General features: G+C 45.7%; 1 protein-coding gene across 1 annotated transcript in view; it reads right to left on the bottom strand.

Moving 5' to 3' along the window:
• Positions 1-13,716, bottom strand: part of PARD6G (par-6 family cell polarity regulator gamma) — an 86,799-nt gene extending 73,083 nt beyond the window's left edge. The window contains exon 1 of the mRNA XM_082235024.1: positions 13,242-13,716. Within this exon, the coding sequence (XP_082091150.1) occupies positions 13,242-13,313 (72 nt within the window). The 5' untranslated portion in view covers positions 13,314-13,716. The remainder of the gene's footprint in view (positions 1-13,241) is intronic.
• Between the last annotated feature and the right edge of the window lie 1,193 nt (positions 13,717-14,909).

Below are 14,909 nucleotides of genomic sequence, written 5' to 3'. Positions count from 1 at the left end.
AGACACAAGATTTGCCCACACTGGAAGAGTGGCAGACGCAATTGATGGACTACATGGAACTGGCTGAAATGACTGGCAGAATCCGAGATTTGGGAGAAGAAACAACGGAAGAGGACTGGGAAAAATTTAAGGACTATTTACAAAAACAATATAAGTTGTATGAATGTTAAAAATTTACACGATTCGGAAACTATAGCTTCAGCAATTAGATTTGGGAAACAGGAAATTATATTTTAAGTAAGAAAAGGTCAAAATCTAAGGTAATACTATGTTTAATTTAAGATATAAGTAACTGATGAAAAGTATGTTAAATTTAGAGGTATAGTATTTGAAAAGTACAAAATAAGGTACGAAACAAGGTAATAATTTGCTGATATCTTTATTATAAAGAATGCAGGGTAAGGGAGATGCGAGGAAGTCCAGTTAGTTATATAAAAAATGTGTTGAATGGTTGGTTTTCTTTTCTTCTTTTTCTTTTTTTCTTTTTCTTGTTCTTTTACTTTTTTCTTCAGTGTATGTTTCTAACTTTGTATTTGAAAACTTAATAAAATATTTATAAAAAAAGAAGAAGAGAAAATCCTTTCGCTTTTCTGGGGCTCAGGGAAGTCTCAGAGCCGGAGGTTGGGGAAGGGACCCCCTTTGCTCTGCCCTCTTCTCCCGTCTTAGATTTGCATGGGGGTCCCCGCCCAAGCTTGCCTGGCCACCGGGCCACACAAGGGCCGCGCTCTACGCGGCACACCTTGCTAGCCGCGCAGCTGTCCTCCGCGGCTGCGGAGCGGCCCTGCGCCGGTGCCCAGCCCCTCTGGGCGCCCGCTGCGCTGCCAATGACAAGCGGGCGACGTCGCGGGCGGGGAAGGCGTCGCTTTCTTTCCCGATCCTGCATCCTCCCAGTCTTCCAGCCCTTTTTTGGGTTGGAAGCTCGTCTCGTTCGCCCTTCTCCTTTCTTCACCCTGCGCGCAATTTTCCTCCCTCGTCTCCCTCCCCATTTCTCCTTCCTTCCTTCCTGACTGACTGACTGACTGACGGGCTCGGGCTCGGGCTCGGGCTCGGGCTCCGGGTCGGGCTCAGGCTCAGGCTCGGGCTCGGGCAGCCACAGCGTCGGCGGTGTTGGCGATCGGCGGCGCGGGGGGATGGCCCTCCCGGGGGAGCCGGCGCTGCTCAATGGGGTTGCCAAGGAGACAGGCCGGCCGCCCCCCTCCCCCGGCCCGGCGCCCCCCGCCGCGCCGGTGCCCGTTATCGAGCTGGTGCGCGCCGGGCGCCCTATAAAAGCCGCGGACGCGCCCACCGCCGCCCGAGATTATTGGGGGGGCTGAGCCCCCCCAAACGAATTTTTGAGGGGGCTCGGGCCCCCTCAAGCCCCATGGAGTCGGCGCCTATGAGCAAGTCTTCTAGCCACAATAGAAACAGATAACCAAAGTCAGGTATAACTAAGCAACCCAAACTTTTATCATCACAGGAAGGCATACAAATACAGGATACACAACTTGCTGGGAAAAAATAGGAGCTGCCATGTGGACTAGGAAAGATGCAGTCTTATAGTGCATGCTTTTCATTGCCCTAGCTGAATTAGATTTCCTATTTAGGAAAAAATATATATTTAAAAGATTTGTGCCCTGCCTGTCTTCCACAGAAGTCCAAGAGGTCAAGAATACTCAAGCTGGACCCTTTAAAAAAAAGCTATACTTTCACCAGGCAACAAAAAGTTAACAGTGATAAAAACAGGAAGTAAAGTAAGGAGGACATTCTACTGATGTGGCAACTGAAACACCCAGACTCTTGTGCCTCCAATGTTGATCTAAATCAGTGGTTTCATAATAAAAATGTCTCATGCTACACTTGATAAGAAATACATTGGAAAACAAAAGCTGGAGAGCCGCAGGTTTCCCCATCATACTCACAGTTCCAAAATTCCAGCCCAACTGATTGAAATCTTGTGCTGTGGTCTAAACCACAGAGCCTAGGGCTTGCCGATAAGAAAGTCAGCGGTTCGAATCCCCGCGACGGGGTGAGCTCCTGTTGCTTGGTCCCTGCTCCTGCAAACCTAGCAGTTCGAAAGCATGTCAAAGTGCAAGTAGATAAATAGGTACTGCTCTGGCGGGAAGGTAAACGGTGTTTCCGTGCGCTGCTCTGGTTCGCCAGAAGCGGGTTTGTCATGCTGGCCACATGACCCGGAAGCTGTACGCCGGCTCCCTCAGCCAATAAAGCGAGATGAGCGCCACAACCCCAGAGTTGGTCAAGACTGGACCTAACGGTCAGGGGTCCCTTTACCTTTACAATCTCAAGAGATCTGCAGAGGACAATGCAAGAATCTGTAGTCGCTTACCCCAGAACACAAAGCTCATCCCATGACTTAGGAATCTAGAAGTTAGTGACTGAAATATCTCTCCAAGCATTGCAGTTATGAACTATTAATTACCTCTATCAAGAAGCACTTCAAACCAACATGGATTTTGCCACCTTTCATAGTTCCCTGATAAAAAGACTCGGGCTGCATACACACATCTTATTCGAGAACCAACGGAGACCAAGTACTTGTCGTTTTCTACACAGTCCATGTACCATCTAGATCTATCGCCTATATTTTGCATCCCAAGAAGTGCTTCCTGAGAAACTGGCTTCATTCTGAAAATAAAAGCTCATTGATTTTGCATTACCCTGCAGTGTGTCCATCTGAAAACAGATGGAGGCAGGCTAGGGATGAACCAAGACCTTTTGGTAGCTGAGGCGAACCACAAAATGGTGCTGCCACACCCTGCTAGGGAAGAAGGGGAGAGTGAATATCCACATCAGGAACAAGGGGGGTGAGGGAAATAAATATCTACACCTGGAACGAGGTTGGGAGGAGACCCAAAGTGCCTCCTGTTTGCCAAGAGGCCACAATAGAGGTGGCAACAAATCTAGTCTCCAAGGAGTGCGCTTGCAGAAACGACATTTTTGTGCTGGAAACATTCTACCCCTACCAGGTTTGTCATTTCTTCTCCTTTCAAATAAACAAAGTTCCTGATTACATCTGGAGGCCCAGGATGCAGGACTGCGCCCACTCATACCAATTTCTTCTAGGCTAAAGCATTGGAGGATAAACAAGAAAACACGAGTTTGCATTCTCAACTTTCTTGTTCCCAGACAGGTTTTCACAAGTCTTGGTGCTTACAACATAAAAGATGAGTTGATCCATTTATTTTTTTTAGGATGACGGCACAGGCATCAGCCGGAAAGAACAGCACACCCCAAGTGACATTTTGAGCTGCATTTGATCTAGAGCAGTCTAGCCAAGTTGGTCAGGATCATGCTTGCAAACAGCTACCCACCTATGGCAGATAAGAATAGCCACTAGGCAGGGAAGTACATGCCACCTGTAAGATGGCTATTTTCTCTTTCAGGCCATCTGGGCTAAGAATAATTGCAGGTGGAGGTATTTGCAAAACAGAGCTGAGACACACTTGTCCTGTGTGGTTAAACAGCTGCCCACTTCATTAGCAAGACACCCATGTCCACCTAAGTCAGACAGGAAGCAATGTAGAGCAACAGATACCTTACTAGCTCGACGCATTCTTACAGATGGATTGCCAAGTCCTAATGAGATGTTATTTGTTCATAAATTATGAGCTGCTTTTCCAAGCGCTAAAAAGTGCTGCGTACAAGTCGAAATTCAATAGCAAGAAGCAAATATTCAAACAATACAGCTGAAGCCAAAGTGTTTCCCCTCAGTGCCTACCCTAAGTCACAATGTGCCCTGAACAAACCTTTCTAAATTTAAGGAAACATCCATTCTTACCATCTCCCCCTACAAATAGAAGGCCAAACTAGACGCAATGGAGACACCATTCATGTGTTCATCCCATTTACATATAAAACAAGAACGGGAACCTGACTTCATAGGTCACCAACACAGACCCAGAGGTTTTCCTTGGGGTGCCCCCAATAAATTCAGGATTGGGGAGAGTAACTCTTGCCTCCCCAACTGCACTCTCCAGGAAAATCGGGGTGTGTGTGTGTGAAGGGTTCAACACTCTTGTATACTCAGCTTACTGCTGAATAAAGACCTAAAGATAGACAGACACACTCAATGCATGTGGGGCCAAGCACTTTAGAAGAAACACATTTCTGCCAATCATATCTACTTAATGCTGCTTCCAAACAGGATTCTGGAGTAATGATTCCAACACAAACCCTTTGAGTTACTATAGGTTTATTGTTCCAGAACATGAACACCTCCCTCAAGAAGAAAGAAAACTTGATGAGGCGCCCTCTTCTCACAAGAGAGTTATCATATTTGGTATTTTACAGAACTACCATGCTCTACTTAACATTTTGTTTTGGAGATGGAACAGCCCAGTCGTATGCGTGTCTGGACACAGTCAGATTACTCAGCAGGAAGTGCTACCTACTCCCAGGCAAGTATGCGCAGAATAAAGCTGCAACCCAACCAGTCCAAGTGAGACCGTGAAACTTTCTCATCACCTACTACAAAAATGCTGACTTTGTCTCTCAATTAAATAAGAAATAACTGTTACAGTTTTCCCACAAGTAAGGTAAATTTCAGTGCTAATCCGCCATTTGGCATATGGAAGACCATCTGTTATATACCTGACAAAATTAGTAACATGAACTTAAAAAGACAAGTTCAAAATTTCCGCAACTCTCAAGGCATCTGCACCAAGCAGTGAAAAGCCTTTTCATCACTGCTGAATATCCACCTTGACATATTTTAAATATAAGCACTATATTTAAGTTTCACATGCCACTCCAAACCAGTGAATTAAACACCACCAACACACAACTATGTGGATTAAAACCATATGTACTTTAATGATAACATGCCTCCTGAGCTGAAGAAGCCATTTTCTTCTTTACTGGACAGCAGTTTTTGCAATTAAGGATTTCAGAGGCACAAACTTAAGCACTGTATATTTGTCACTTGATGACTTGCATGTGCGCATGGGCCCTGTGCTGATACATCTCATCACATCACCACAAATGCGGTAACTTTTGATTCAAGAGAATCATTTCAGACATTCAACTGCAGGTCATCAAGACATACAGCAATTCAGTACAAAGGAGCCTAAACACAACTTTTCTGTAGCAGGCTGTGTGGATCAACAACATCTGGAGGCTTGTAACTCCCATCATCCCTGACCATGCTGGCTGGGGACGATGGGAGTTGGGAATCCAACAACATCTGGAGGGCCATAGGTTCCCCATCTCTGGTCGACATTAACGGTCCTGGAGTCTGTGTTTGAAATTAGCCAGGCGCCAGGCGCATTTTGCATCTGGCTTTCAACCACTAGCAACCAAGTGAAGATGCCTGGGAGCCAGGATGCCACCTGACACCTCCACCATCTGGGGATCATTGGATCTAGATTGTTTTCACACACTAATAGCCCATTCTGTAGAATTCTATCAGTTATATTTTACATGCACAATCATAATGAATTTCTGGAACCAAATTGCTTTTTCTGTGCAGCTTGAGCATGAGCAGGAATCACCATTAGGAAAAAGAGGTAGGACTAGGCTAATATATATGTGGACTGTCCCTGGATCAAGTGGCTTTTCTTCTTTAAGTTCCCAACATTCTTCACCTAGCTCAAGGTTGTCATCTGAAGTAGCTAGATGTTTCACTGAGAATTCATCACAGTCGATCCATCGTTTGAAAAATAACAACCTCTGAGCCACCTTGCCCCAAAATGGCAACTAGACATTCCATTTAGGTGACTGTACACCTTGGTTTAAGGAGCCATTTGGTGCCTAGCTTATATATATGAGTTTCTAACACTGCCTGGAGTAAAGGCTAAGCATCACTACCAGAAGGATCGTGGTCAATGAAAGTGTCTACATGTTGAAGTACCTTCTCATATCAAAGTAGAGGCGGCACACACTTTGGAGATACTTTGTTTATTATGTCCGGCAGCCTCTTTACTTAAATATTTCTCAAGACTCTAGTAAGGAACATTACCTCTGCCTGGAGCAAGACCTGAGAACATGGACGCTAATCGTCACAATCAATCAATTTTCTAGAAATGTAGTTGTGTGGAGTTAATCATCCAAAAGTATGTTACTCTTGGTCAAAACAACATTTTTCCTTAGCTGTCTAACAACCTCTGCCCTGCCTTCCAGGTAAATCTCACAGAGCCTATGTCACAACCTCATGCCATAGATGGTTTTAAAAAACAAACATCCGTAGCATTCTCTCTTCATTAGTCCTGTAGTCATGTCTAATGGGAAAGCATTCCACCACCAAGGCACTCAATATATTATGATTGCTACTCTAATATACAACTTGAGTGTAATTGATGGTAACAATAACGGTCCTAGGAATCAATGTTAAGTGACAGAATACCACCAGTAGTAACTGATTGTGTAGAGTGTGCTGCTCTCTTACATCTAGTAACCTGTATGTACTTCTGAGTATGACTGGAAAACAAATATTCTCACATATCACAGGAGGTATGCTGCTGGTTAATAACTACTTCAGGTACTTGGTCAAACAAATACTCTTGAAAAGGAGTTAACATGAATGGTACACCATCAGTGTTGCAACAGTCAAACCTTGCCTTTGAGGGTCTATAAGGTAAAGGTAAAAGACCCCTGACAGTTAAGTCCAGTCACAAACGACTCTGGGGTTGTGGTGCTCATCTAGCTTTACAGGCCGAGGGAGCCAATGTTTGTCCACAGTTTTTCCAGGTCATGTGGCCGGCATGACTAAGCCACTTCTGGCGAAACCAGAGCAGCACACGGAAACGCCATTTACCTTTCTGCCGGAGCGGTACCTATTTATCTACTTGCACTTTGACGTGCTTTCAAACTGCTAGGTTGGCAGGAGCTGGGACCAAACAACAGGAGCTCACCCTGTCGCGAGGATTTGAACCGCCGATCTTCCGATCAGCAAGCCCAAGGCTCAGTGGTTTACACCACAGCGCTACCCGCATCCCTTGAGGGTCTATACTGTACAGTGGTACCTCGGGTTACGTATTTAATTCAATCCGGAAGTCCGTTCTTAACCTGAAACTGTTCTTAACCTGAAGCACCACTTCAGCTAATGGGGCCTCTTGCTGCCACCGTGCTGCCAGAGCACGATTTCTGTTCTCATCTTGAAGTAAAATTCTTAACCCGAGGTACTATTTCTGGCTTAGCGGAGTCTGTAACCTGAAGCGTACGCAACCTGAAGCGTATGTAACCCGAGGTACCACTGTATCACTAAAAATGTTACTATATCATTATGAAACACTTCCGTTTAATAGGCAGCAACACAAAGCAGCCAAAAGAGTCTGTTACCTATAGATATACTTTATGTGTACTGTATATCAGATTGTCTGTATGAATACTAGCAAACTAGTCTGGCTGACAGGGATTAAGGACTAGTATTTACATATACACAACCAATTCATTCCTTCAGAACAGTTCATTCAAAGGATGCTAAGTACAGCTCATACTTCTGACAGCATGGCCTTTCTAGTGCCTATTATCAGAGCTTGCACTGCAATGAAGTTTCAGAACTCTGTGTTCTAAATGTAGAATACTAAGACCATTGAGAGAAATACAAGCTTTATTGGAATATGAAGGGGGAAGGCAGCTAGCTGGCTATTTCATGCAACTCGGTTGCAGAACATCTGCTCTGTATGCAGACGGTCCCAGGTTCAAATCCCCAGCATCTCCAAGAATGGAACGGAAGTACCTCTGTCAGATGGACCAATGGTCTGGCTGGGTGCAAGGCAGCCTCCCCAGTTCTCTATATTTCACCCAAAGTAAAGTCAAGCACCCATAATTTTGAAACAAAGAAAAGCAACTCATCCCTAACATAGAAAGATACAATACCCAGAGGCCTCTGTTGGTTTCACAACAGGGATGGGGAACCTGTGGTTGACCAGAGGTTGTTGGGTTACAACGCCCATCATCCTTGTCCACTGGCCTTGTTGGCCAACACTGATGGGTGTGAAAGAGTCCAACAAACATGGGCATATCTTAGTGCACCCCCCCTTAAATGACCAAATAAAGTGGGCAAACCAGTGAGGAGTTTGCTTAGTCAATGGCAGAACAGGAACTAAAATCCAGCTCTTTCTAATTTCAGCATGCATTGTCCACAGAAGGACTCTTGCCACCATCTAACATTGATTTAAACATTTTGCTATGAGCTGCTGAGAACACAGAGGCGATGCAACCCCCACCCAAAGGTATTGCTGTGGATCTTACACACGCAAGGCAAGTTTGGAAGGCAAAGCCAAGAATAAATAAATAAAAAAATAAAATAAAGAATGAGAAATAAAGAAAGAAAAGTGGGCGGGAAAGTAAGGTAGCTGTAGGAATACAGATAAGGTGAGGCTAGAGTGATTTGGGAAAGAGAAGGTCTTCCAGATGTTGGTGGGCTACAATTCCTATCATCCTTCCCCAATTACTGGCCACAATGCCTGGGGGTGATGGGAGCTGGAGTCCGGCAACACCTAGAGAGGGCCATGGCTACTCCACCTGGCTTGTGTAGTTCATTAACATACGTCTCACAACCACACACACATTTGTCATAGATAAGCTGCCTGGAATGGCACAACTCCTGACAAAAGCAGAGGGCAAATCTGGTCTCATGTTGTTTCAAGGATAGCTGCCTCCCCTGCCTGAACAGGGGCTTTGGGATGTAATGATGCTAAGTTAGGGTTGCCATACGTCCAGAATTTTCCAGACATAGCTGGTATTCAGTCCCCTGAAAGCGTCTGGGCAGAAATCACTGCAATGTCCAGGAAAAGTCCAGACATATGTCAGCCCATGTCAGTAGTGTAGAGTTTGATGATTTGCATAAAAAAAGCTCAAAAACTCAAACTTTGCCACAACCCCCCCCCCACTGCAAAAAGCACAGCAACTTTTCAAAAAAATGTTCAACAACTTTTGTATCCAGATTTTCACTTTTTGAAATATGGCAACTCTAGCAAACTTGTCATAGCAGGCATGCCATGCAAGCACACAAAAGGGCATTAGATTTGCTGGACAGAGTGCCTGAAGAACTATGGGTGGAGGCTCGCAACATTATACAGGAGGCAGCAACTAAAACCATCCCAATGAAAAAGAAATGCAAGAAAGCAAAGTGGCTGTCCAACGAGGCCTTACAAATAGCGGGGGAGAGAAGGCAAGCAAAATGCGAGGGAGATAGTGAAAGATACAGGAAATTGAATGCAGATTTCCAAAGAATAGCAAGGAGAGACAAGAAGGCCTTCTTAAACGAGCAATGCAAAGAAATAGAGGAAAGCAACAGAATGGGAAGAACCAGAGATCTGTTCAAGAAAATCGGAAATATGAAAGGAACATTTCGTACAAAGATTACCATAATAAAGGACAAAAGTGGTAAAGATCTAACTGAAGCAGAAGACATCAAGAAGAGGTAGCAAGAATACACAGAGGAATTATACCAGAAAGATATGGATGTCTCGTACACCCCAGGTAGTGTGGTTGCTGACCTTGAGCCAGACATCCTGGAGAGTGAAGTCAAATGGGCCTTAGAAAGCACTGCAAATAACAAGGCCAGTGGAAGTGATGGTATTCCAGCTGAACTGTTTAAAATTTTAAAAGATGATGCTGTTAAGGTGCTACACTCAATATGCCAGCAAGTTTGGAAAACTCAGCAGTGGCCAGAGGATTGGAGAAGATCAGTCTACATTCCAATCGCAAAGAAAGGCAGTGCCAAAGAATGCTCCAACTACCGCACAATTTCACTCATTTCACATGCTAGCAAGGTTATGCTTAAAATTCTACAAGGAAGGCTCAAGCAGTATGTGGACCGAGAACTCCCAGAAGTGCAAGCTGGATTTAGAAGAGGCAGAGGAACCAGAGACCAAATTGCAAACATGCGCTGGATTATGGAGAAAGCTAGAGAGTTCCAGAAAGACATCTACTTCTGCTTCATTGACTATGCAAAAGCCTTTGACTGTGTTGACCACAGCAAACTATGGCAAGTTCTTAAAGAAATGGGAGTGCCTGATCACCTCATCTGCCTCCTACGAAATCTCTATGTGGGACAAGAAGCTACAGTTAGAACTGGATATGGAACAACTGATTGGTTCCAAATTGGGAAAGGAGTACGGCAAGGCTGTATATTGTCTCCCTGCTTATTTAACTTATATGCAGAATTCATCATGCGAAAGGCTGGGCTGGATGAATCCCAAGCCGGAATTAAGATTGCCGGAAGAAACATCAACAACCTCAGATATGCAGATGACACAACCTTGATGGCAGAAAGTGAAGAGGAATTAAAGAACCTTTTAATGAGGGTGAAAGAGGAGAGCGCAAAATATGGTCTGAAGCTCAACATCAAAAAAACGAAGATCATGGCCATTGGGCCCATCACCTCCTGGCAAATAGATGGGGAAGAAATGGAGGCAGTGAGAGATTTTACTTTCTTGGGCTCCATGATCAGTGCAGATGGTGACAGCAGTCACGAAATTAAAAGACGCCTGCTCCTTGGGAGAAAGGCGATGGCAAACCTAGACAACATCTTAAAAAGCAGAGACATCACCTTGCCAACAAAGGTCCGTATAGTAAAAGCCATGGTTTTCCCAGTAGTGATGTATGGAAGTGAGAGCTGGACCATAAAGAAGGCTGATCGCCGAAGAATTGATGCTTTTGAATTATGGTGCTGGAGGAGACTCTTGAGAGTCCCATGGACTGCAAGAAGATCAAACCTCTCCATTCTGAAGGAAATCAGCCCTGAGCGCTCACTGGAAGGACAGATCGTGAAGCTGAGGCTCCAATACTTTGGCCACCTCATGAGAAGAGAAGACTCCCTGGAAAAGAGCCTGATGTTGGGAAAGATGGAGGGCACAAGGAGAAGGGGACGACAGAGAATGAGATGGTTGGATGGTGTTCTTGAAGCTACTAGCATGAGTTTGATCAAACTGCGGGAGGCAGTGGAGGACAGAAGTGCCTGGCGTGCTCTGGTCCATGGGGTCACGAAGAGTCGGACACGACTAAACGACTAAACAACAACAACAAGAAGAAGAAGATAGCCAAAATGCATTCTTACTCCCCCCCATACTACTAGAACTTTGAGTCCCTCGCCAAAATCATCTATCTGTACACATGAAAACAGGAAGTGCTATTTCACACGCCTAGCTAACTTACAGAATTCACTGCCACAGGATGTGGCGATGGCCACTATATTAGATAGCTTCTAAAATGACAATTCATGACAGGTATCTCCATCAATGGGTACAATGGTACCTCGTTACATACGCTTCAGGTTACAGACTCCACTAACCCAGAAATAGTACCTCGGGTTAAGAACTTTCCTTCAGGATGAGAACAGAAATTGTCCTCTGGCGGCACGGTGGCCCCATTAGCTAAAGTGGTGCTTCAGGTTAAGAACAGTTTCAGGTTAAGAACGGACCTCTGGAACAAATTAAGTACTTAACCCGAGGTACCACTGTATTGACAATGACAGCTAAATTCAACATCCATGTTGGGAGGCAATATGCCTCTGAATACCAAAGGCGAAGAGCATAAAATGGGGCAAAAGTTGTTGCCTTCACCGCTAACACCTGATTGGCTGGTTTATGGAACTGATCAGGGACAGGCAACCTATGGTCCTCCAAATGTTGTTTGACGACATCTTCCATCATCACTCATCATTGGCCATGTTGATGGGGGCTAATGGTTGGTGCAGGGTAGGCAAACATCATCTGTGGGCTAGATGGACCTTTGGAAGATTCACCAAGCCTCTTCTTATGTTATGGTCCCCTCCCATCCCTTGGTTGATTTATCTGGAAACCGGAAGCTCTTGGAACTATGAAGCAGAATTCCAAGCATAGACTTCAGATGCCTGTAATATATCCCTCATTACAAGCTTACACCTTCGTCCTAGGGCAAGAAAGGCAGCCTTTACTTAAAGGCCTCTTCCAAAAGACAGCAAGGGTGGGGCGGGGCGGACAGATTGAGAGGGTGTAGTAGTGCAAACAGATGCGACTGCACTTAAAGTCAGAGTTGTGTCCTTTCAGCGGGAAACACCAAAAACGTGAAGACTACGTTTGGTAACGCGCAAGCACTTCCCCTCCTCCTCTCACCCCCCCCCCCGCGACGAAGGAAGAGCTGAGAGATCAGGTGGCACCGGGAAAAGGGAGAGGGAGAAAGGGAGTCTACTACTCTCCAAACAAGTTTAAACACGAATGAAAGAGAGCGAGTTCGCAGAGCTCAAGACCTGCAAGGCAGCGACAGGGCCAGGAGCAGATTCCAGAGGGCCAGTATGGGATTTAGCAGCAGGCTGCTTGGCGTTTCTTGAGAAGTCCAGAGGGTTGCATTCAGGGGAGAGAAATAAAGCTCTCTCTCCCCAACCCCCTGTGTCTGCAGTCCAGCCGTCCCTTCCCGCGTCCACGGCAATATTTTCAAACCAAAACACAAAGGTTTCGAAGTACTTCCATAAGGAGGAACAATGGGAAACGTTAAGCAGAGGCAGCCGAGCGTTTTGCAGGGACTGGACTCACTCACTCACTCCCACGCGAGTGGCGATCAAGTTTAACTCGACCGCGAGCGCGTGGGGGAGGAGTGGGGGGTGGGGGGACTTTGCGGCAACAGCATCCCCCTCCAATCGGCCCTCCTCTTTTGAGGTTCACTAATCCAGATCGGAGCGAGCCTAACCTGCTTCTCTTTCCACCCGAGCTCCCCCCACCCCACCTCCCGCCGCCCTAGTTGGAAAGCCCTTTTGTTGTGAACGGCCCACCAGCAAGAAACGTGCCGCGATCGCCGCCTGATCCCAGCAAGCCGATGAAGCCAGAGATTAAATATCCAGGCGCCCCCAAAGCCACATTGAAACAAAAACAAAATCTGCGGAAAATGTCCAGGCGGAGACGTAAACCCACCCCTCACGACAAGCGCCCTAGAGATCTCGGGACAAGTTGCTATGGGATACGTCCCCTATGGTGGAGAGAGAAGGGAAAACATGTGTTTCATAGCAAGTCAAGGGGGGGGGGCTGGCGGGCAGAATATTCCCTTATATTCTTTCATAAATTGACGCAGACACGTTTAAAAGGGAAAAAAGAAGTTGCTGCCGGAGTAAGTTACTTCCCTCCGGTGGAAAACTAGAGCAATCTCGTTTTTTTTCAGACGCAAGACAAAGCATCATAAGGGGAGAGGGCGGGAGGATGCAAGGAGATGGGGGTCTGCATTCATTTTAAAAAGAAGTTAGAGGAGGTGGGGGAAAGGTACTGGAAGGCGTGGGGGGGGAGGGAGGAAGATTAATCCGGGCTGCAAGTAGCTATTCCTTCTGTCCTTACCTTACTTTTCACTTCCACCGCGCTGTAGCCAAAATACCGCAGACTCTGAGATTTATTAAAGCTCCGATTCATTTTCTCGGCCCCCAGTTTGAAACCCCCCCTCGTCCTTCGCCTCCTCCTCTTCGCCCTCGCTCAACAAGGGCTGGGAAGACCCACCGCCTCCGTGAGAAAGTGCCCCCCGGGCGGCCGCTTGTTGCTGCTGCTCCGACCCTGGAATGTAACTTTCTTTGGAACGTTCAGCCTCCCGAGATTCTTTTACTTTGTCCCAGCGCGCTAATCAGAACGCCCGCCTAGCTCGCTCTTCGGGCTTCTGTTTGTTACAATCGCTTTCAGCTCGCAACGCGCCTCTGACTCAATAGGAAGGCGGCTGCAGCAGCAAGGACTGGGCCCCGCCTCCATCAGAAACCCGCCCACTTTCAGTCTTCGCCCGTTTCAAAAACCCCAGAGCAGCCGTCATCGCCGTCGCTCATCCTGGCCGCCAGAGGGCGCGCGTTTGCGGATTATGACAGAATAATGATAATATTTGCTTAACTTGCTCAGCTAGCTAGCTGGCCGGCCGGGTGCTCAACAGTGGGCAGTGTCGCACCAAGGTCTGAAAAAGCAACAAACTCTGCTGCGTTAATGAGTATAAAGTCGCTTCCTTTTTTAAAAAAGTCACATAAAACTTTTTTCTTTGTAATATGGGTGAATGCAAAATTCCCTTTTTCTTCTTCCAGTGAATACGCCAAACTTTCTTTTGATCATTTTTGTATATGAGGGCGTGCAAGTCCATTAACATTGGAAGATATTGATGCAAGTACGCACAGGACCAGGATCTTTACAGAAACAACCACAACTATGTGTAATAAACCAATAAAGATAAACTGCCTTTTTGTTTGTTTTTTGTTTTGCAATGGAAGGCGTTGTGGTTCTATACCAGGCACACTGGCCCAAATGTATATTTTCATTGTGATAGATTTACCCAGAACAACCCCAATTTTCTGGTTCCTGCCTCAGGTGAATCACTGCATTAGGAAAGTCCTGATATTCTCTAGAGGGCATGCTAAAAAACACACACACAACTACACAAACACATTTTTACTAAACTGGGCATATCCACACTTGTCCTGCTCCTTTCTCCCAAGTAAAACTGCTTTTTACCACTCAGTCGCAGGACTTATCCACACTTAACTTTTGTACCACTCTTTCGAGACACAGTTCTGCACTTTAAAACTCTTGTGTTGGAGTACTTTTTTCTTCTACTTTTCGCTCTAGAACTTTCCCTGCAAAAACCTGTTCTTTAAAGCTTAAGCACAGTTGGTGTTTTTGACAGATTGCTATTTGCTCTGCTTCAGCTTTAAAGAGTGTGTTTTTGCTGGGAAACTTCTGGAGGGAGGAGGGGGGAATCACTCTGACATGGAACTTTATATGGCAATTCGGGTTTTCTCTGGATTGATGTTTGTTCCAATTTAGAGCTAAAGAGCAGTTTTCCCCTTTGAAAGGATCGGGCCAAGGCTTTCTAAGCACAGGACAAGCAGAAGTGTGGGGTATATGGTGACTACAGCTTATTCCCAGAGCGTTGAAGGTTGAGGAATAGTGACAAATATGCACAGTGATTTAAATAAACCTTTTCTTTCTTTTTTATTTATAGCATTGTAGTTGTAGCCCATTTAATTTAGAGTTAGCCCC

This window comes from Podarcis vaucheri (genome assembly GCF_965113315.1).
Source record: "Podarcis vaucheri genome assembly, chromosome: 8".
Lineage (NCBI taxonomy): Eukaryota > Metazoa > Chordata > Lepidosauria > Squamata > Lacertidae > Podarcis > Podarcis vaucheri.
The sequence above is the reverse complement of the archived record's forward strand: the minus strand, read 5'-3'. Positions and strand labels throughout refer to the sequence as shown.